The sequence below is a fragment of the Coturnix japonica genome, chromosome 3, assembly GCF_054131305.1.
Source record: "Coturnix japonica strain WE chromosome 3, WE-NBRP24, whole genome shotgun sequence".
In the NCBI taxonomy this organism is placed as follows: Eukaryota; Metazoa; Chordata; class Aves; order Galliformes; family Phasianidae; genus Coturnix; species Coturnix japonica.
The window spans coordinates 13,939,113-13,961,511 of NC_140665.1; the positions used below are offsets into that span (position 1 = coordinate 13,939,113).

Here is a 22,399-nt window from a genome sequence, read left to right on the forward strand (position 1 = left end):
TTCTTGTCCTGAATTATCTCAGGACAAATGTCCTGCAGAAATTACAGCAACATCACAGATATGCAGAGTGAGTATCTTAGACCAGTCAGAGTATCTATTATTGCTCGTTTTTATCTTCCTCTAAAGGGAAGGAAGCTATGTTTGACCTCTAAGGAAGGTCAACAACTTAATTATTGTACTCAAGACAAAGCTACTCTGTGCACAGGAAATGAAAGCTAAAGAGACACGCTGAAAAGAAAAGACATTTTCCTCTCTTAAATAAATGAGACCTGCATAATTCAATATTGTTTTCATCCTGATCAAGAGCTGTGGCTGGATGCTAAGTGATGTGCATTGGGAAAAACAGGGAACTCAGGAGCCTTTCTGGGTTTGCAACTCAGATGTTGGGGTAGACAGTTAAAAAATATAACTATATGGAGAGAGCTGTGATAGCTGTTCTTTAGTTAGAATGTCAGATCCTACCTGTGGTAAATCCCCATCGGAGGAGCTGGCTGATCTTCATTTTTGACAGCTTGCCTGCTTGGTGATGACCCAACAGGATGATGTTGAGAGCACGCCGGTGACTTACAGCTCAGTTGGTGTCTTCATAAGTCAGGAAGAACTTAGGAGCTTCTATTTAAAAACATATATACATGCAAATGAAATCTGTAAGGCAGGGGACCTGTGGAAAAATCTCCACAGGTCATGAAATAACAGGCTTAATCCTCTCTCACAAGAGAAATGGCTGTAGCTTGCACAGATAACCTGAATTCTGACTTTTCTTACCTGACACATTCTTTCATATATAAAATGAACAACAACCTGAGCAGCTCAGTCTTGAAGAGTTTATGAGTTTCAAGAAAACAGTGATCTATCCAATCCAAGGTTGCCATTTAGCCAAAAGATCTTCAGTGATATTCTGAACTTATTGGTTGCCACGCAGCCTTCTTCTCATACAACTGGCAGAACTGCCATGAAACTGGACTCCTTGTCAGGCAGTTGGTGCAAAAACCTGCAATGTTCACAACCACAGGGGCTTCACTTCAGATAAAACATCCCAGATGGGAAAGCCTTAACTAAGTTCCAAGTTCAAAAAGGGATCATTTCTGTTTTATTCCCAACTATTGGGAATATGGGAAAACTCTCTAAAGCAGGCAGATTTTTCATTAAGGTCGCCATGGTGGCTGAGAAGTGAACAGTCTGGCTAACAAGAATGACTGATGATACAAATCTAACAGAAACACATTTTAGGATGGCTGGGATTGGATTTACAAATCTATGTCTGCATGTATGTACAAAGCCCAGAGCCTGTATCTGGGCCTAGACTTTCACAGTCAGTGCTTCCAGGATGCGACCCATCATTTGTAGTCTTTGGCCACCAACACATGACCTTGTGTTTTGCTGTTTTAAAACACACGTTCAAAGGGGGTTAATATACCAAGTGATGCAGTTTGCCTTGCAGATTTGACCCGCCTTGTTTATTTACCACCAGAGTATATCTGCAACTTTCCCAGCAGATTATTTTTTCTTTCAAATCCTTGATAACAATGATGAATAGCCCAGGGACGAGAACAAATCATTTCAGAACCTTGATAAAAATACCCTCCTGATACATTTCTGTCCTGGTATATCAGTTTGATCATTTAGTATCTGCTACATTGTGGGTAGTGACATTTTAGGACAATTTAGTACAAGTACAAAACTATACAGGATGAAAACTACAATGATTGGTGTCATTATGTCAACATTTCTTTAACTAGCTGTTGATTGTTTAGCACAGCCGATTTTCTTACAATTGTCTCAGCACTGATGTGAGGTTAAGTGGCCTATATCTGTCTGGGCACACAGGGAAAAGGGGATCACCTCCTTTGTCCTTTTAAAATAATGAAACATTTGTGCACTTCAAGGTCTCTGGAATTTCCCCAGTACCTTATGAAATCAGGGGCTCAACAAGAGATGCTGATATAGAATATGGCCTGCTACAAGCAAGAGAAAAAAAAACCTTGGCCTTAAGGCTTGGAAACAATTTTGTAACTCTTAGCTTCAACCACATCAGTGTGGAAATGGGTAGTATTTGTTCTTGTGGGTTAGCGATTGGTCCTGGTTTTGATTCTGATGTACTCAGCTCCCTTAAAACAACATCAAATTTCTGCAATTTACATCCATCTAAAATCTCCAATGTCAAATTACTGAGTTGCACTGACTCCAGCAGCACCATGATGTGGCATTACCTGGCTTCCACCTGTTACAGTAAATTTCCTGTGTTTGCGCTAGAGTGGGCCCCAGCTTGCAAATATCAGCAGAACTTGCCTGAAGTGCAGGTTTTTACGAGGCTGCCTGAAGTCGGCAGTTTCACCTCGTTTTGAGTTTCATTAGGAAAGCTTTGCTCCAGTTACAACTTTTTTTAAGGGTAATGGGGCATCACCACACCTCTTTGCAAATGGAATAAAAAGCTGTTCATCCTTCAGGAGGACATCATTACACAGAGACATCCCTGGAAAACCATCTGACAGCAGACATGCTTTCCCAATGGTTTTTGCTTGATCTAATTTTGAAAGCTCAGAGAGAGTTTTTGCTTCTTCCCCTTTCACACTGAATGAATCAGCTCCACTTTCACTTTCCCTTATTTTCAGGCTGTGCATATTAAGAGCCATATTTGTGGGACAGTGGATTTGCTCTGAAGACACAGAGTGCTCTCTGAAGTCCTGACAGGTAAACAGATGGCAAAGAAAAGTTGTTGCTGGGTACCAGGGGGTAGCAGTCAGAGGATACAGCCCTAAGGAAAAGTAAGAAGTTAGCTCTGAAGTACAAGTCACTACGTCCAGTTGATATTTCTCCCAAGAACACAGGTGACAAATCTATTAAATTGAAAGCTCTGTCTTTTAATAATAAAGTCATCTGAAATCAGATCCTTAACTCCAGCAGAAAAAAGGTACTTGAACACTGATGATATATTAGGAGAAATCCTGCAAGAGAAAAAGCTCTTTGATTAAAGATCTTTCCTGAAGAGACTCCGCATAGTGCGTTCCCTCATGCTTCTGAACAAAGACATACCTAGAGATCCATCTTGTCTTATTTTTCTCCTCAGAGTAGATCATATCTATTTGCTTGCGACATTATTTTCCTTTCATCAAGAAAGATGGTTTTCACAGATACACTATTTATATGGGCTCAGGGTCAATCTCTGTGCATTTTCTTCCACCCCTACTCACAACAGAAAGAAAATTGCATAATAACAGAATAGATTTCACCACTACTTTTAGGGCTGATCCAATGTCAGCATTTCTGTTTCAAGAATAACTCCCACTTTCAACACCACAGAGGTAGAACTGGTCTTTATTCTTCATTAAATATCTAGCAGGCAATACTCCCTGCTGAAGCGTGTTAGGGTAAGTAGCTGTTGAGATCAGTTGGATAGAACTTGGTTCACACCATGATTTCTTACAGTTCTTGAGGACTCTGAAGGCTAGTTTCCCCGTGTAAAGCTGCAAATGCACTTATAGAGATGGATTTCCTACTCTTTAGTAAAGCCTATTGTGATAGGACAAGGAGATGGAGCTTCAAAGTAAAAGAGGGGAGATTTAGATTGGATATAAGGAAGAATTTTTTACAGTAAAGGTGGTGAGGCACTGGAACAGGTTGCCCAGAGAGTTGGTGGATGGCCTGTTCTTGGAAACATCCTAGGTCAGGCTGGATGGGGTTCCAAGCAACCTGATCTAGTGTTGGTGTCCCCGTTCACTGCAGGGGGTTGGACAAGATGGCCTTTAAGGGTCTCTTCCAACTGATTCTATGACTCTGTGATTATAAGAGGAATCATAATGGTTTAGAGAGGGATGGAGGACTCCACCATAGACTGAGTCTTATGGTTTGTTATAATACATTTATGCCATATAAAGTTCCTTCTTCTCCTTACATGGTGTTTCAGGACATATCCTACATTTACTTAGGATTTTTCATTGATGTCCTTCAAATTCATAACAGAAAGATTGTGCCGAACAGTGGCATGATAGTTCAAGCAGTTCCCTCAGGTTCTGGACATTTTTGCAAAGACTTCACCCAACACAAATTTGAAAGCATTAGCTGCAATGCACAAAAAGTGCAATCCAAGTGTAGCCAGACAGAGATAACCAGCCTCTTTTCAAAATGACAGCAAAGGAGTCACCGAGCTGTGGGGTCCTGCAGGCCTGTTATTCAGGTCAGGAGATGGACCCACCTGTAATAACTCCATTCTTCATCTAATTTTACTTTAACCACATCCCTGTCTTCCCCAGCCTAGTTGAGTGTCTGCTTTTAACAAAATATGCTGGCTCCCTCTTTTTGTATTAACTCTGCAGGCCTATATTTTTAATTATTTATTTTTTAAAAGTAAATCTGTGAAGAATATTTTTTGTCTCCTTTCATAAGAAAAGATGGCATTAACTGTAATCTTGGTGCATTGGTTGCCAGTAAAGTTTCCTCCTGAAGTATAAAAAGACACCAAAAATCAGTGTGTTGCACTGACACAGCCCTGACAGAGCACTTTCAGAGCTGTGCTTCCTGTGCTTCTTGTTTGCAGAAAGTGGCTAACTCTGGCCATGCACACATAGGCAAATACATCCATTTCTGCCTGTAACTTGTGTCTTGGGCTGCAGCAAACAAGCACGGCAATTTATACCAGACACTGGAGAATATGAATATTTTCTTTACTACTCAGCTCCAGGAAAGGATAATTACTCTAAGCAAAACCAGATGAAAATCTGAGAATATTTTATGATCCACTTTCATTATAAAAAATCTCTATTAGCCTTAGAACAATGGGGCCAAATTCACACTCAGGGTAACATCACTGACATCAGTAGAACTCTAGAATTAATTTAGCCCATGGGATCTACTTGAAGATATAACATACTGTCACAGGGATGACAGCCAATTTCTGTGGAGAAAAATCTTTCTATACTGACTAATTTAGCATTAAAAAGACAGCACAGCTGTACAAGCAGTAATCCAGTGGGCTGGATCTTCAGCTGCAACTCTGCTTATGTCTGTGCACTAAAGCTGAATTCTAACTACCTGAGACTTTGGCCTGATGCCTTTTCCAGACCAAAAGGGAGATCACAGAATAAATATTATTTGGCACTGGAATGATGCTCGTGTGACATTCAGACAAACAAAGAGAAGGAGAGTAGGAGGCAGAATTTAAGAGGAACCAAGTAGCCAAAGATCTGAATGAAATGCTGACAGCCCTTCCTAATCCTTACTGATCCAGTCTTCTTTGCCTCTCTCTCTCATTAAGCAGTTCCTGAACCACAGTAAGCTGCACAACCAGAAAAGCAGAAGGCTTTATTTTTTTTTTTCTGTTTCTCTCATTATTTATTTATTTTTAAACTGAAAATTCTTGTCCATATCAGTGATGACATTTTAATGAATCCATCAATCACTACAAACTCCAAGCTAGAATCCCACATAGAAGAGATCTATTTGTAATACGTGCCCTAAGCCCATACCTAACAAAATTAGTTCTCAGACAATGCAGGTCTTTCATTGCCGTCTCCATGGAATCGTAGACGATTAAGCTGGACAGGGCATCGTGGGTCCTCAAATCCAATCCCCTACACCTACCATCGCTCTATCCCCGTGCTATTCCCTTGAGTGTGTTACCTAATCGTCTGCTGATGGATTGTGACCCACCTTACAACTTCTCTTCCACTGGCAAGTTTTCATTGTGCTTTGCCTAAGCCAATTCTTGATCACCCTCACAAATCTCTGGTTCCTTATATCAATGTTTTTCAGGGTGTTCTGAGTGCTGTCTCCTCTTTCCTTAATTACTTCAGGTCTTTCCAATATTGCTTCTTCTTTACTCATTTTCAGTGCTGCAGGTCCTATTTCAAGGGCAGGCCAGCAAAGGCTGCCCGCGACCTCTGCCACCACAATGGGATCCTTGGGGCACATTCATAGCCATATCATAAACTTTTTTAGCTGCTTCCATATGCAGAAAATTCCCCAGGCTCCTATATCACAACTCGATTCTTTGCTTCTATTTTATGTCTAACAGACCTGTTACAATCTGCTTTCATTATCTTTGCAACCTTTCTCTTAGGTTGGGGAATATTTTCCCTCCCTTTCTTCTTTGCTACTGATACGTTTTCCTTCTCCAGTCAAACAAACACACTGCTCTGCTTCATCTCTCCTGCAGCAGCCAATTCCATCCTCTTTCTTGCACTTGCATAGTCTTCTTCCATAGATGATTATTTTCACTTTTCTGTGCTCCAACTCTTCTTCTTCAGAAGGTGTTCTCTGGAGTTCTGCAGTCTCCTCAGGTTATTCCTCAACCACAGCTTTGAACTCCTTCATGAATTTGAAAGTACCTCCACCTGACTTGCATTGTTTTCTTCATTACTGTGATAAGATTATGTTTCATACTGAGTATGTTCCCTTGTGTGCCACACTGCACTGATACGTCACTGGGAGCTTCTGTAACCATCCATCATCTTTGTAAACTCCTTCCTCATTTGATCATTTGAAATACTCCTTCCAAAGTGCCTAACAGAGTTAGGTACCAACATTCCACTGACATTTACTAGGCTCTAGGTGCATAGCCTAACTATGCACAATTGAGAAACAGAAGACTATCACGAGCTGTTAAGCAATAAAAATCCATGCAACACGATCTGTTGTGGTTGAACACTTTAGTGAAATCCTGGATAGTCATTTGCAAGAAAGCTGACATGCAGAGTTTGGATTTAATCTCACATTTCCACTCAAACTGTGGCATTGTTTGAACACAACAGCTTTAGGATCCTGGCAAAAGAGTAAAACTGTCTGAGCTGTTCCACTCTGGTTTGAATTATCTCTCTTTTTATTTATTTATTTTCAGCTTTGAAGTCTGTGTACTTTAAAAATCAATGAACATCATATTAACAAGCAGACGCTAATTACGCTTTAACAAACTGGAAAGGCTCGGCTACAAATCTTTGTAAAGATAAATTCCCATTTTATAAAGCTTCCTGGTCCAACTGGCATCATTGGAGCAAGACAAAAGGATCTGTTTTCCAGAATTTTTTTTTCTATAATTTATAATGAGTCCTCACCACTGTACCGTCTTGTAGATTAGGTCTGGTAAGCAGAGTACTCACGTCTTTCACAGGATTAATGGAGAAAAGATTGCTCAGGTAATGACAACACTTAGCACTTTCATAGCTCTTCTCATCAGTTCAACTTTGTGTTCTACAAATAAATCAGATTCACTACCACAGTTTTACAGAGGAAAAACAGTGAGGGAAAGACCATTAGTGTGTCTCACCTACAATTACTTAGCAGGGCAGAGACAGAACCAAACGGATTCTTTTAGACTCAGCATAGAGATCTGGTCCATAGGTTACACTGGTTGGTTGAGAAGAGGAACTCTTAACATTTGGGTGCTGGAATGTACAGTGGGAGACAGAGAGTTCAGATCCACATGTTCTGCAGATAGAGAAATGCCTAAAGTATGCATACATGGTCCACGAATTGTGAAAAATATCGTGCCTCTTCTGAGTGCACTGGCTGGAAGCAGCTGCACCCTTAGTATGAGGGATTTTTCAGAAGTGGCTCCCACATGAAAGTAGGATCCCCAGAAATGTGTACAACAGTTTCTGTACGGTGCAGAGAGCCAAGGCATCACGAGGTTTGTGTGGCAACACAGGGAGAGTAGGACACACAGCATACTGGTGTCAGAGCAAGCTCCAGGAATCACACGGTGGAAGCTGCGCTTTTGTAACATTCCCATTGATTTCATCACTTCTGTGCTATTTCAGAACAGCTGCTGGAAAGGACAGCTGATGAGGAACCTACTTCAGACAAGAGGCTACCTGCAGAACAGCAAAAGCCAGCCTGTGCCAAGAGCCATTTACTCACTGCACTGCCTGGGACTGCAGAGGGCATCATGCTGGATACCAGCAGGCTCAGCAGCCTACTTCATGCTGTGCTATCACCAGATAAAACACACCTGCTGCTTGCTGTGCTGGGAATAGAAATGGAGCTATGGTAGGTAAAGGCTACAAACTACTTACCTTCAAAGGTCCAGCTTTTGTGACAACATCTTCTGGTTGAGCTTGTTTGTCAGAAAGAAACTTATCTGTTGCAATAATCTACAGAGCATATTCTTCTGTACCTGCAAAAAGAGATCCACCTGCAGCACTGGCACCTCAACAAGGATGCCCAGTAGGTCATCACAACCATCAAAGACTCTGCGCACGATTATCACTAGCATCACCTCTGAACAATTTTCAGCTCCAATGCTGTTCACTGCAGGTGGTGGCTCAAGCATCAGTGCAAACCTGGTTACCCCTGCAGCTCAAGTTGTTTAACTTGGGTCTACTGATAGTAACTAATACTTCTTGGTCTTTGTGCAGCATCTGGAATGTGTGACTATCCATAAAACATAAGAGAATACTGTCAGGAACATCTGCTATAGACTCAGTATATTCTGCCTTCTCATCATAAACAACTTGGAGTCACACATGGGGTGTAACATCTCTTTTTGCCTGACTCACAGTCACCATTTGAATATCAAAGACCAAGTTTTCCTTGAGCCTGATTTAAAAAAAAAAAGGGGAACTCTTTCAATGTTAACATAAAAAAAATGGTTTGCACACACTTAAATCTAGGCTGAGACTCTGTACTACCACGTCTCTCCAGATCATTTACCTCTCCATTACCTTTCCACTGGACAAACTGGATTTATCACTGCTCCCTTGCTATGTTCCGTCAGTGAGTCAAAAGAGAAGTGCTCAGCTATTTGGTGACTGCTGAGCATCCAGTCCAATTCAGACCCCATGCTCTCATTCTGATGTTGCTGAATTCCTATTTTATGTGGTCAGTTGTGTGGTTATTTTGGAACTGCCCTGAGGGGTCTGAATCTCCGTTTTACTAATGGAGAGAGTGCGACTGGCCTGCAACAAGCACAACCAACACTGGATATATGAGTAGACAAAGGAAACATCAGGATCTGAACTCCTGGAGTCTGGAATGTTCAGTTACCAATATTGGAATGGCATCTGTCATTTCTCAACCTGGAGTGTGGCTTCTTTAAGATTTGGTCCTGATCTGTGTTTCAATGTGAAGAACAATTAAACTTTAAGCACAGATAATAAGCAGATTATCGTATATTACTTGATTGCTATTGCATTTCTGAGGAGGCTAGAAAACACATAATTAAGGAAATACTTTTAAGGCAGGCTGCTTTTCCTACATTGTTGTTTTTCCCCATCTCAGCAGGACAGGGAAATACGCAATGCTCTTTCAAGCAAACACATTTTAGAAAAAAGAAGAAAGAGGGAAAGAAAATTCAAATCCTACCTTAAATAAATTGAATCCCACATCATGGTCCTCTGTGAAGAGCAGCAGCTGTGAAACAGTCTGGAGATATCGATGCTCAGATCCCCCAGTAACAGATGCAGGCAGCTCACCTCACACTGACAGGTCCCCCTTATGGTTGCTCCAGGTTTAAACTAACAGTATTGACTTCAAAGCAAGGTTTAAACTGATCTACACCTGAGTGAGTAATGGGTCAAACCCACTCTTGGTTCATCAGCTTGTGTAGTTCAGATGTGGTGCAGCTGAGAAACCTAGCACCAGCAGCAGGAAACTTCTATGTGAAAATGGATGATTAAGGTACGTGGGAGCTGACGAGGATAACAGGAAAATGAGGCAGAGAGGCAATGCCTACAGTCCAGTGGTAACACATTTCAGAAAAGAAAGAGTAATGTAAAGAGGGAGAAGTGGGTGGCAAAACCACCTTGACAAATAAGATAAGCTCAGGAAATTAAGGCTTTCTAAAAGATGAGGTGGGATGAATCTACAGGAAAGAGCAAACAACTCAGCTGCTTTGTCAAACAGACAAACTGGAGTCTTCCCTAGCAGGAAGGTCAATTGAGATTTTAGGTAAGGTAACAAGATGCTGGGATTGTAGTTTGCCAGCAAAAAGCTGGTGTGTGCATACTTACGCTTCCTCTGGGTTAAAATATGGCAACTTGAGCAATTCTTATTTATTGAAAACAGTTCTTCAAGACCCTCCAATACAGTTACAGAGAACTACGTCTCCCAAGAATATTCATGGTTGAAGGTGGAGTATATTGCAGGAAATGTGATCCTTATGCTAGATGTGCTAATTCCCTAATAAATATTCCATCATTTTTTTTTTTTTCCCTAAGCTAGCTAAAATAGGGTCTTCCAAGTGGTGATCAGCTCTAAATCTACTAAAATTGATGTAAATCTGGAAAATCTCCACTGAAATTACACTGGTAGAACAACCAGTGCCAGACCATAACTCAGCCTCATGGGGAAAAATCTAAGAGTCTGGAGTTCCTTGGGTTGTATTATTGCACCAGTGGGGCGGGGATTTCTCCCAGAACGTTCCCCAAGTGCAGGGATAGTCAGCCCGTACTTGCTCTAATGTGTAAGGGATGGAAGAAATCAGAAGAAAGCATATGATAAATCAACCAGCAGTCTCTGAAAAATAGCTGTCCTGTCTCCTTAATATGAGAGGGAGTAATGTTCTGAGGGCACGAGGAATTCAGCCTTAGACAGAAAACATTCCCCTATAGGGGGACAAAAAAATGATCATTCTGTAGCTTAATCAATCTCAGGCCTCTCTTTGAGGAAAATAGCACGCTGCCTGCAACAGCATGTGTAGTAATGCTTGCTGAAATATAAACTACGGCCAGACACCCCAAGATGGAAGGTCAGAAGTCAACTGAGGATCTGGCCGCAGATGTTCGGCAATGGAGATCAAAATGCAACATATCACGCTCAGTACTTTTCCTCGAGGAACAGGTTGTGGCAATTTCTCAGCTCATCTCCTTTGCGGTAAGTGCACTCACCCCGCATGTAGCAAAGCTGTAAATCACAAATCGCCAGGTTACTTAAAGACAAAGTCCACTTTTCCTAATTTCTCCCTGTCCCGTGTCTGAGCATTTTAATATTTATACAGTGAATTTGCTCTCATCCACAAACGCAGCTCCCTTGGACCTCTGCAATGCTTTTCAAGTCTATCTACCAGAGCAAAGAATCATATGACACCACTTAGTCCCGCCCTAGCCCTTGATATATGTTTCCTAAAGCCAACATCTGATATCATGGAATGTGTTGTAATCAGTTCTTAAAGTTATAGCACCACTGGATTTTTATTAACTTGCATGACAACAACAACAAAAACCCAACAAAAAGTGGCCCCTCATAACCAATCAGCCTTGTTATATCCTGAAAGCAGCTTTAACAAGCAGAGAGTAATATAGTGTAATTGGTACTCCGCAATTTAATTGTACTGTTCTTAAATCTAATATTGCAGCTGTGGGTTAAGTTTACACCACAGCTTTCAAGAGAACATGAAAGTGTGGTACATCTGTGCAACAGAAACCTAAACATCTCTCATCTGATGTGTTTACAATGACATTTGATAGTGTGGAATGGTTTGGAGTTCATTCTTAAAGCTGCAGAACCACTTTTCAACACCACAGAAAAGGGAAAAAGCTACAATCTCCCTCCAACGACCCAGCCCACACGAGGCTGACAGTTCTGCTGCTGAAGGCACTGCTGGGAAGCTGCAGACTACAACATTTCCTCCAAGCGTCTCTGAGCATTTGTCACTTGAGCAGTGGAAAGGAGAACAAGGACGTCTTCCTCTCAGATGACATAATCAATTATTTGTAAAATAAACCACTCAAAAAGCCTGCAGCTCGACAAGCAAAACAACCCCTGACCACGCATAAACCAGACAAGAACATTTCAAGAGATGTTATTAGGTGGGTGACCTTAGCACAGTTAGGAATGGCGGAGCTCTCAATTTAACAGCTGGGAGAACTGCTCATGCTATCCTGAACGTCACGTTCTGTATAACTAACAGCTTGGGCATTATGTACTTGTTAGCGAATTTATTAAGCCCATAAGTAGGTCAGGAAACTTAGGAACGGGCTCATAAATGTCATCTGCAGTTTGTGAACTGCGAGTATCTGACTGTTTTGATCAAGGTTTTTACGGGAAAGTTAAATGGTTATTAAAATTATTTACTGCTGCTACATGAAAAGGGAGCACGCCTGCTGAGGAGCTCTCGTCGTGATAAGATGGGGAAAGCTGTAGGTCAAATGCATTAGAATAAAAGCATTTCTTTATTTCTAAGCCCCGACTTTTGTATAATATAAGGCTTACAGTATATTCAAGTGACAGAGAAAGGGTCTGTGGAGGGGAGGAGAAATTCCCCTGTCCCATAATCTGTTGTCAGAAATATCTGATGAGGTAAGTTAAGTTTTCTTGTTCTCAGCATTAGCCGCCTTCTAACTTACTTTTTGCCCCTGGAAAAAGGCACAATAGGGCAAATTAGTTAAGAGGTCACTTTCTGCTCTGTAGCAATCCACAGCGATGTCTTGATTTATGCTCTTCAGCAGACAGAATTCAATTTCACTGATGAAGCTCAGTTATATTGCCATACTACACTGAATCCATTTGGTTTTTAACCTTTATTCTTTCAGTTAAAATTAGGACTATCTGAAGCCTCTTCATAAAAAGGGGCCATAACAAAAGCTGTACGCTAGCAACATGATCAATGGATGCATTCATTCTGCATAAAAAATACCATAAGAAGAACAGATCTCCTGGGAGGCAAATCTGTATCAATATTTCAGTCTCTTAAATACAGAAATTTGATACAATAAAATGCAAAAACCAAGCTTTCCCTCCTTTCAATTAACTGAGAAACAAAAATTGTCCTTAGAAGGGAAGAAATGCATTCATATTTGGTTTTTGGGTTTTCCCCCCTTTCATAGCATCATAATGTTCTCTTCATGGGCGGAAAACTTAATCTTCAAATTCAAACCGAGTTTCTTCATACAGTTCAGGATGCGATGACTTGGAAAACCGTGAATATTTCAGTTGTAGAAAATCACCCAATTCATCCAGAGCATTCAAAACCTGCAAGAACCATCACACTGTGTCAGTTCTCTTGGGAAAAGATATGGAGTTTGACTACCAATCTTCAACTTTACAGCAGAAGAACAGGTCCATAAAGCCATCACGCAGAGTATGGAGGGCAAAACAGATCCTGAAGTCTGAAATGCATTTACTAGGATGAGACTCAGAATGCAATGCTAATCAGACTCACTGTAATCACCTGGAACAGTTTTAGGTATTTCTAATGCATTCCACTGTTTTCTTGTATTAGCAGCACAGGCAGAGTTAGTAATGCATTAGAACTGCATTGCAATTTGCTGAGCTGTGTCCCCAGCTCTCAGCAGATTCAGAAAGTAGCCAGGGAGCGCTACATCACAGAAAAGCAGCTAAACATCTCGCAGCATCTTAACCACACTCAAGCACTGCAAGCCTTCTGGCAAAGAAAACGGCAAATTTGATTGTGAGCCTGTTTCTGTTAGGACATTAGGAAATGTGCTCAAGAAGAGAGAGAAGTATTTCAATAATGGCTTATGCAGAAAGATAGCTTTAAAATCATTAAGGGAGTTATTTTTGCGAGCTTGCCCTTTATGAGGATCTTTCCTTTTCTTAACTCCAGACCAAGACTGAAAGCAAGTTTTGCCAAAGGGAGGAGGAGGTTTTCATTTTGCTTGTTACCTGTTATTACACTGGATTTAGGAATGTTCACAAAGTATTTGCCCTAAGAAAACCTTTCAGTCTGCGTGTAATTAAACTCAGGGCATTTCCATTCCCCCATAATGTAAGGACATTTAAAGAATGCCACAAATAGTACAGAAATGACTCCAATTTCCAAGGCAAAACCACAGTATGTTCAAGAAGGATAGCTGGGGAATGTTGCAGGCTGTCACTGGCACCAGAAAGCAGTGATGTGCAGGTAGGAGTAGCAAACAAGCAGTGATGGCTTACAGATGTAATGAGCTTGACACTTGGGGTGGGTGGTAAGGAAGCAAAGCAAAGCAGCAACTTCAAAAGATTAATATTCAGATCAACCTCCTTGCTTTCTACCAGTTACATAAACCAAAATCTGTACAGCCAAAGAGGTGACAGTGACCAAGGCATGTACATAACTATGTCCTGCTCTATGTGATTTTATGACATCGCATCCTGCTAATAACTACTGCACCTTTAAGAGCAGCAGGGATTTTGCACTGCACACATGCAAAGCAGATTTCTCAGTGTTGTTTGAAAGAGGCCCGCATTGGCACAGGAGCTGGTGAGCCAGGCAGGGCTCCCACCTCAAAACCATATGAATCTCAGGATGCAAACAGGACTCAAAGGCTCTTTGCAGGCATGGGTGTTTGCCTGCATGAAGAAGCAGCATCTTCTACCAAAAGCCTTCTGTGTTCACAGGTTTGGTTTTGTGGTTTGTTTTTCCTTTAAGTATCATACTTGTGCAAAGAGAAGAAAAGGAAATCTTGAAACGTACTGCTACCTCAGCACTGCCTGCCTCTAAGTTGGTTTATTCTGAGAATGAGGAAGGCATATCAAAGCCAAGACAAAAAGACCTTCAGCAAGAAAGGGAGATGGAAAATGTTGAAGGTTTTTGTTTGTTTGTTTGTTTGTTTGTTTGTTTTTTAAATAAACCAACACACATTTCTGACTGTGTTGGAATGGGGGGTCTAAGATGGAAGTCTCAACATATTCTTGATAGTTTTTCTGCTGTCAGAGAAAGTTACAGAGCTGAAGGAGGACAGACAGCACCCATTAAACCTCATTAGGTCTAAACCATTCCAAATACGGTTCGCAGTTTCCATCTGTACCCCCAAGGCTGTCCCATGTACTACTGCAATTCAGGAAACACATAGAAATACAGAATGAACATAGGGGCATGGAAAAACCCATTTGCAATCACTGCTCATCAGTTCAGGTTTCCTACTCTGATAGTTCTGACCTAGCAGTTAACTTTTTTGTCTTGCTGTGCTTTTCATGTACGTCCTCATTAGTAGTGACAGATTTGGTCACTACTAGAAACAAAAGAACATAGTAAGTTAACTGTCGCATGATCTGTATTTTAAAATAAAATATATAAGGCTACAATGCCTTTAAAGACCAAGTGACAAGACTAGAAAAACAAATGTAAAAATGAATTACTGCGATTCAAAGTAACAAAGACACAGCTCCTCCCAGCCCCCTTGGCATCTGAAGTTAATTTCAGCAGGACATCTGTACTTACCGTGTCTAACATCTCCCGTGTATGTGCAGCTGACACACAGAACCGAGCCCTGGACTCTGTGATAGGAGTAGCTGGAAACCCAACCACAACAACCCCAATATTTTTTTCTAACATGCGTCTTGCAAAAGCCCTACAGAGGGAAGAATGAGAAAAAAACCAACAAAAGTAAATTACCTCCAATAAACTGACCACAGAGAGAAAACATTCAAGTGTAATAAAATGATGGGTAAAAATCTTGACTTTAATGGAAGCGGATGGGAACATTCTCACTGAATTCAATAAAAGCCAGAATTTTATCAGTAGGACCAAATTGTTTGCTTTTTAACAGCTCACGAAGCCAAGTGAGTGTCAAATACCAGTGATACCATGGCAGAGGAAGTACTGCAGAGCAGAGCCGGGTCATTCATGTCAATCAAAGGCTTTGAGTGCAAATCAAAATGAGTGGGCCTTTGCAGTCCCCAAGCAGTTGGGCCTTTGGAAGGTCTGGGAGCTTGTTTCCAGCTCATCAACAGGAATCAAACAAACTGTGTGATGGTTTAGTTGCACCTACAACTGCTCTGCCTGTTCAGGATCATTCTGCAAGGTGTGTGCTAGACCCAGAGCAGGTGACCTGCAAAATCTCCCTGCATGCTGACCACTACATTCATCATATCTGTGTCATGGTATAAGCACTGCTCAATGAGTACTGAATGGTAAAACTTCTTCTCTGTGCAAAGTCTGTTAAAATATCAGATGGGGATAAAGAGAATCTACTAAAACTGACTCATACATCAAAGGCTATTTATTCCTTTCAAGGATTACTAGTTAAAAAATCCAAGTTCTAAATGTTATCAGGAATGTCATTCCATAAAATCACCTAATAGATGCTGTTTCTCCAATGAAACATCTACCAAAACCAACTACACTTTTCATAGCTTATGCCAAGTAACCTTCAAAGTTGAATGCTGTTGGTTTTGCTTATGAGGTGTTTTCAGTACTTACCCTATCTTACCAGGCATATAAAGGAGTAACGGGACCACAGGAGAATCATCATTGCCATAGATGATGAAGCCCATTTCGTGCAGTCTTCTTCTGAAGTATCTGGTGTTTTTCCCTAGTTGGCGCACTCTCTGGAGCCCTGAAATGTGTCAGTCAAGAGAACAGTCAGTGCAAAGGTAATGGGCTGGAAACAGCTGTAGGTAACTGTTCAGAAAGTTCAACTGAGATACACATGTTGCTGCTTCATTCACATTCACAGGGCAACACTCAGCTACACGCAAGCATTTACAGAGTAGGTAAATGACAGAATTATATCCAGTTGTGACCTTACTGCAGTAAGAACAACTGTTAACCAATGAGAAGCTCTAGTTCTGTGGCAAGAAGTCTGATTTTATAAGGAATTCTAATTGATCCAAAATATGCCGTCTTAAATCCTGTGTTGCCTAGTCTTCGATATTTCTTTGAACTACTGTATTCACACCAGTCATGTCCTGTAGCATGCACCACAGGTCCTGCTGCAGACACTATACAGACTTGCCCTGGTTCCTGGGGACTGGAGCCACTGCTGTGCTGTGCTTCAGTGCACTGCAGGTCTGTAGTTTTTCAAACATTTCAGACACAAATTTTGATTCCTACATTGCCCTCATTCAGTCACTAATCCACAGATACGTCCTCCAGCAGAACAGACAGAAGAGTTGAAAACAATTATTTTAAATGGAAAAAAAGAAAAGGGAAAAAAAAAAAAAAGAAAGAAAATGACCAAAAACAGCAGAGAAAGTGTGCTTGAAAAATCAGCTCAGCTTTCTTTTGTAGTGTCACTGAGAAAGCAAACTCTGACAAGCACAGTGGCCTCCCTACCCACTGCAAACAAAAGGGAAGAGCCACACTCATCATTACTGTAGGCAGGGGCTAGAGAACGCTCTTTCCCCACTCTACCCACATTACATTTCATCAGTGGGCTGATCCACACGCTGCTCTTATAATGCAGCATGGTGCTGACAGGGACCCCCTAGCCCGTACCCACACACTGCTGCTTCCAGCTGCCTTCCCAGCACCAGTCTTGGGCTCTCACAGTCACAAAATGAATCAAGCCAGGTCCTCCACCTGCCTGATGCTGCCAGAAAGAAAACTGCCATGGCACTGTCATGCAGATTGATTCTCCAACCACTGGCACTGTGCAGGCACTTGTGCCCACAACAGATGATGTGCTAGGAACACGCGGTAAGAGTGGGATTTAGTGGGACATCTCAGCTACATCATCTTTTGTTCCTCCTGTTCACCAGCTCATACTTCCAGAACTACTCAGATCACCTCACCATGCACAAACACCAAAGTCCCCACTATAATTCATTTGCTCTTCTTCCATTTGCTTTTACATTCCCTTTGCACGGGTGTATTTTGTTTTCACTCTCCATTTACTTTTTCATTTTACTTTCCTTTTTGTTGCCTTCATTCTTCATTTACAGCTTTCTGCTGCCACCATTCCCTGATCAGGTGCCTGGCTCCTCATGTCGCATCTTGCTCCTTGTAACCGCAGCTGCAACTCAGGCACTTCTACCTGCTGCACACCACCTTTAGCAGATTTGTCCTCCAACCACATTCTGCTGCAGCATCTGCTGTGCCTTTTCTTCCTCTCTCCTCCTGGATGAAGTGGGGATCACTATACCTACATAAACTTTTTCTCCACTAATCATTTCCGATTGCACGTAGGTCTGAACAAGATCTACTGCTTCATCTGTTCTGTATCTTCCCAAGTGAAGGTTCTGTCAGTGTTCTGGCTGGAAAATTTATAGGGAAAGTGGGACTTGCCGAACAAATTAGAAGACCTCATAAAACCAGTGAGTATGTAACTTCATGCACAAACTGCCCACGCAGACAACCTGTTAGTTACAGTTTCAGTCATTCAGCTTAAAGCGTTCAGTGGAAGAGATCTGCTGGGTTAGAAAAGGCCACAAATAGTTTAACCATCTCTCTAACGCTGCTAAAACAGAAACAGCTGTGCCAGAGAAAAGAAAACAAATGAAACACAAAAGCATCCTACTACAAAGCTTTCCAGTCACTAATAAAAACAATAGTCTGTGGTATTTCCAAAAATATTTCTGGTGTAGTAGATTGCAAAGAACCAGGAGGAAATAGTGGGGAGGAGAGATGGAGGCAGGGGAGGTGGCAATGGAAAGGGGCTGAAAGAAGAACTTCAGGACAATGCGGCTGGAGTCTGAAGACAGAACCTTTTCATTAGGGCTTTATTAATGTCTCCTATACACCCACTTCACAGGGAGGTGGGTGGGGGGGTGACCTGAACTAGGGGCTCACAGCCACTGCTGCCTATTGCTATCTTAGCTGCCCCTCAGCTAGTTTCCAAATGTTCAGCATTCAATACTACTAGATTTTCAATTAGGGAAAGTTTTCATAAATGCAGATGTTCTTGGCGGATGCAGCTTAATACTTGCTGCCTTCTCCTCTCTATTCAGCTGTTTACCACAAAGCTGGAAACAAAGTGTCAGCCACGCAAGATTCCAGGCCCTTCGGTATTTATCAAACCATATGTGCAAGGCATAGGAGCTGATCATTTCTTTTCTTTTAGGTACCAAGAACCTTGACTCCAAAGCAAAAGAAACACAGCAGCTGAAAGAGTGTTTTCTGGCAATGTCTACATGTCAAACACCTCCTTTTGCAATTCTACCCTGCTAAATCCATGTCCTCGAACAGCTGGTGATGGGATGGATACCCTTTTGAAAGTCCCCACGGAACCCATTTGAAGAAAGCCAATGCTGATGCAAAAGAGCCACTTCAGTGTTTGAGAAACATCTCAAAATAGTAATGTCACTTGCAGAGATGCATTAAAGACCCTAATAAAAGATCAGAGCATTCACATATATCTGGAGGGGAAAAAAAACACATTAGGGGACAATTGCTACACACACTGGTGGGTGGCTGGCTGGGAAAAACCTACTTCTTTACCAAGTGTCAACACTTTCATTTCTTATGTGAAGTTCTGTGGTCAGAGACCACATACACACAGCATATAAATAGCCATCTTATGCGCTGTCCTGATAAGAGCAGTAAAACCCTTAAAGTTTTCAACTGTATTTCAGTGCTTTCTCCTGTCCTATATGGGACCCTCCAATGTCAGATAATGAAGGCAGATCTGAGCATAACATTTATTTTAGTCTCATTGGCTCCATTCCCCCCCTACACTACAGATTAAATCAGCATAAAAGTGATGGAATTCAGTTTAGAATTAGATCTTAGACCAAATCTCACTGTGGTATGTTTAATCGCAGGCACTTTATTTAAGAACTATTTTCTTTGATTCTTGAGGCTGTGATCTTGCATCTTTTAGTCTTGCTAACCACCTCCTTTTATGAGCAAAAATCTGCAGAGTCAGAACTAAAAGGATACAACTGCATCTATTTGAGGGCAGGAATTTGCCTGTACAGCACTAACGACAGGATCAGAGCCTCAGCAAATATATTTGTTCAGAACTTCTTAGTTTTCAAAATTCTTGAGGATTTAGATTTACAGCCTCCATAGCCTATGCAAATAGTCTACAGCACAGCTTGGAGGATACTCAGGTCGTTAGACTCCCTAAAACAAGTGAACCACAACACAGCACATGTTCAAAGAGAACAGAAAGCCTGGACAAGGAAAACCAACCCTTTGCTAATTGAATTGAAGCCCACTAATGCTCCCGAGTTTGCAGCTATGGTTGAGTATGACCTTATTAAGAGCTCCACGTGTTCTTTTAGCTGAATTTATAAGGGACATAAAGAGGGAATGCTGAAGGATAAAGGACTCTTAAGCTTCACAGGTTATCTAAGTATTGCCTGGAACTTAAAGTGATACATAGCCAGGCTACTGGGATTGTACTTACATACAGTATTATTTACTTGTACAGTACTGCTGGTATACTGCTGGTATATTCTGAGGTTACATTTGTTACACATGTTTTGCTCTAAAATATGACTTCAAGATTGTTAGGTGTTGGAGATTCTGGGAAAAATGGTGGTATTTTATTTGTCATGCACTATTGCATATTGCCAGGTTTAGCGCATTAATCTCCGTGAGCTTTTCAAAGGCTCACAATTAATAATGTTTAGTTTAGGAGAAAAACCAACAACAACCAAGAGAAGGCAAGAGAGAAGGGAATGATAAAAGATAGATGGCCTGCTCATGATTTCTTTGAAGCAACAGATTTTTTAAGAGAGCCATGTGGAGCAGCAGAAGCATGGGACGCTCAGTGGTACGCTGGTCTAGGCTACAGACCTGCCTGCAGTGAGGAGCAGCTCAGCAGTCTGACAGCAGGAAGGCATCCTGACTGCAGGCCTGAGGGCCTGATTGCAGGCGGGTGTTGCCTGGCACAGCTCCACGCACTTCAGCAGAGCTGTGCTACTTATGCCAGCTGCAGACCTTATCCTGGCAGCAGAAGAGGTAGTAAAGCTATCAGCTCTTTGAAACAAAAGCTTGTTTTCCTCTTCCAGAGACGTCTGCTTTTTCCTCCTGCAAGGTTTTAATAAGGGAGAAGCTGGCTGCCTTCAGTTCTTGCACAAACAGGCTACCTTTGAACTCTTCCTGTAGGCTTCCAACCTTGGAAAGTCTGACTTGGTATATTGAAAACAGGAATAAGCAACCTGTAAACTTTCCTATCCAGATCTCAGGTGCATTTTAATTGAAGGAGAACTATTTTTTTCCTGAAATCACTCCAAAGAAGGTAATCCCACCTTGCACTCTTCTTTGGCACTCAGTGGACTCTTCGGGACACAAATCCACCTGCTTTAATCTCCTCCAGCTGCTGGTTCATTGGGTACTCCTTGATAATTAGTCACACAATCAAACTTTTACATACCAACGTCAACGTGTCTCTTCAATCTGCGTCCCTTGGATGCAGAACCCGACTCCCCGCCCTTCTTGACTAACTAGATAGTAAGAAAGCAAACTTGCATAGGCTGGAAAAAAAATTTGGAAAACAATAGCTCTTTCCCACTAAACTGTTGCAGATGGACAATTTTTTCCCCCCTCTGGTTCCATTATAAGAGTAACACACATGTACCTCCATGTGCATTAAATCACCAATAGAACGCTATAAAACTGGGGTGCCTAAAGGAAATATGTTCTCAGATAAAAAAATCTTTATAAAAAAATAACTTTGCAATGAATTGGAGAGAAGTGAAGACATTTTCTCCTCCAACCTAATGCCAACTGTAAACCTAGCAATTTCAACTTAATTCAACTGCTAAACAAGCCCTTAAGGACTTACTTAGTTGGTCCAATTTTAACTGCAAACTGCTGTAAAACACTTTCCAGAGCAGACTACAGGCAGAAAAAGTGGCAATGCCAGTTGAACCAGACAGAGGAGAGATTGTACAAATACTGTCATTTTTACCTTATGTCTCAAATGAGTCAACTACACCTACCCAGCACCTTATCTACATTCAGATACTCAATGTCAGCATTCATTGTCCCCCACAAAAATGAGGACAGAGCAGGCAGCCTTGTCTGAGCCTTATTTACTCCCAGCACAGGTGATTAATCTCAAAGCACATCTGTCTCTCAGCTAAAAGCCAGCCAGTGCTCCATGTGCCCCCTCTGTATCACAGAGGTGATAGCACAAGGTGTTTCTGAAATACCAATGATCTAAATGCAGTTAGAAAAGAAGCTTCTCTCCTTCATGCTCCTCTAGCTGAAAACAGTGCTGGACTACTCAGGCAAGCAACATCTGGAATGGAGGAAGGCTTCTCATGCTGGGTCTCAGCAGCAAAGATACCCTTAAATGGCAGCTGTGTCCTGCTGTCCCTGGGAAAGCGTGGCTTTCTTTGCCAGGGGCAGGCTGCAAATCATCCAATAGACTGCATGCTGGCATGTGCTGAGAAGCTCACAGGCTCATCATATCCCTCCTCTGCTTGCAGTTAATGCTTGGTTGTGAACACAGTGAGTCCTATCCATGGGCAGGTAAAGGACCTGGAACTGGTTTAACTTTGACTATGGAAAAAGTGGCTTCCAAAAAGGCAGGATTTGATCAATCAGAGCTCTTACAGGTTCCGCTGTAAATACTGTTATTCCAAATTCCCTTCTTGGTCATATCAATGGACTGTCCCTGGATACACTTGGCTTCCTTTAGAAGGTGGATCACACAGCAGGTGGCTCCACTGGAACAGCATGTCCCACTTAGCCCTGTTTCATCATCCACTGCTGTGAGAACATCTGTGATGTTTAGCTTAGACAAATAACAATCATAACAATGTATTATCAACATTAGCATCTTCGCTGTCATACTCCACTAGTCACAGAGCCAGTGCTGTGCAAATCAGGGCTAAATTTGCTTCAGTGCAG

General features: G+C 41.7%; 1 protein-coding gene and 1 long non-coding RNA gene across 11 annotated transcripts in view; one reads left to right on the forward strand and one right to left on the reverse strand.

Moving 5' to 3' along the window:
- LOC116653154 (uncharacterized) overlaps positions 1-18,927 on the forward strand; it is a 32,674-nt gene extending 13,747 nt beyond the window's left edge. Inside the window, exons 2-3 of the long non-coding RNA XR_004306558.2 lie at positions 2,613-2,691; positions 7,752-18,927. This is a non-coding gene — a long non-coding RNA (uncharacterized LOC116653154). The remainder of the gene's footprint in view (positions 1-2,612; positions 2,692-7,751) is intronic.
- The window catches only part of SPTLC3 (serine palmitoyltransferase long chain base subunit 3), a 281,441-nt gene continuing 270,134 nt past the window's right edge, over positions 11,093-22,399 (reverse strand). For all 10 annotated transcript variants that reach the window (XM_015857148.3, XM_085542794.1, XM_085542797.1 and 7 more), the window contains 3 exons: positions 16,073-16,208; positions 15,092-15,221; positions 11,093-12,900 (listed from right to left, as the gene is read on the reverse strand). In XM_015857148.3, the coding sequence (XP_015712634.1) occupies positions 12,787-12,900; positions 15,092-15,221; positions 16,073-16,208 (380 nt within the window). In that variant the 3' untranslated portion in view covers positions 11,093-12,786. The remainder of the gene's footprint in view (positions 12,901-15,091; positions 15,222-16,072; positions 16,209-22,399) is intronic.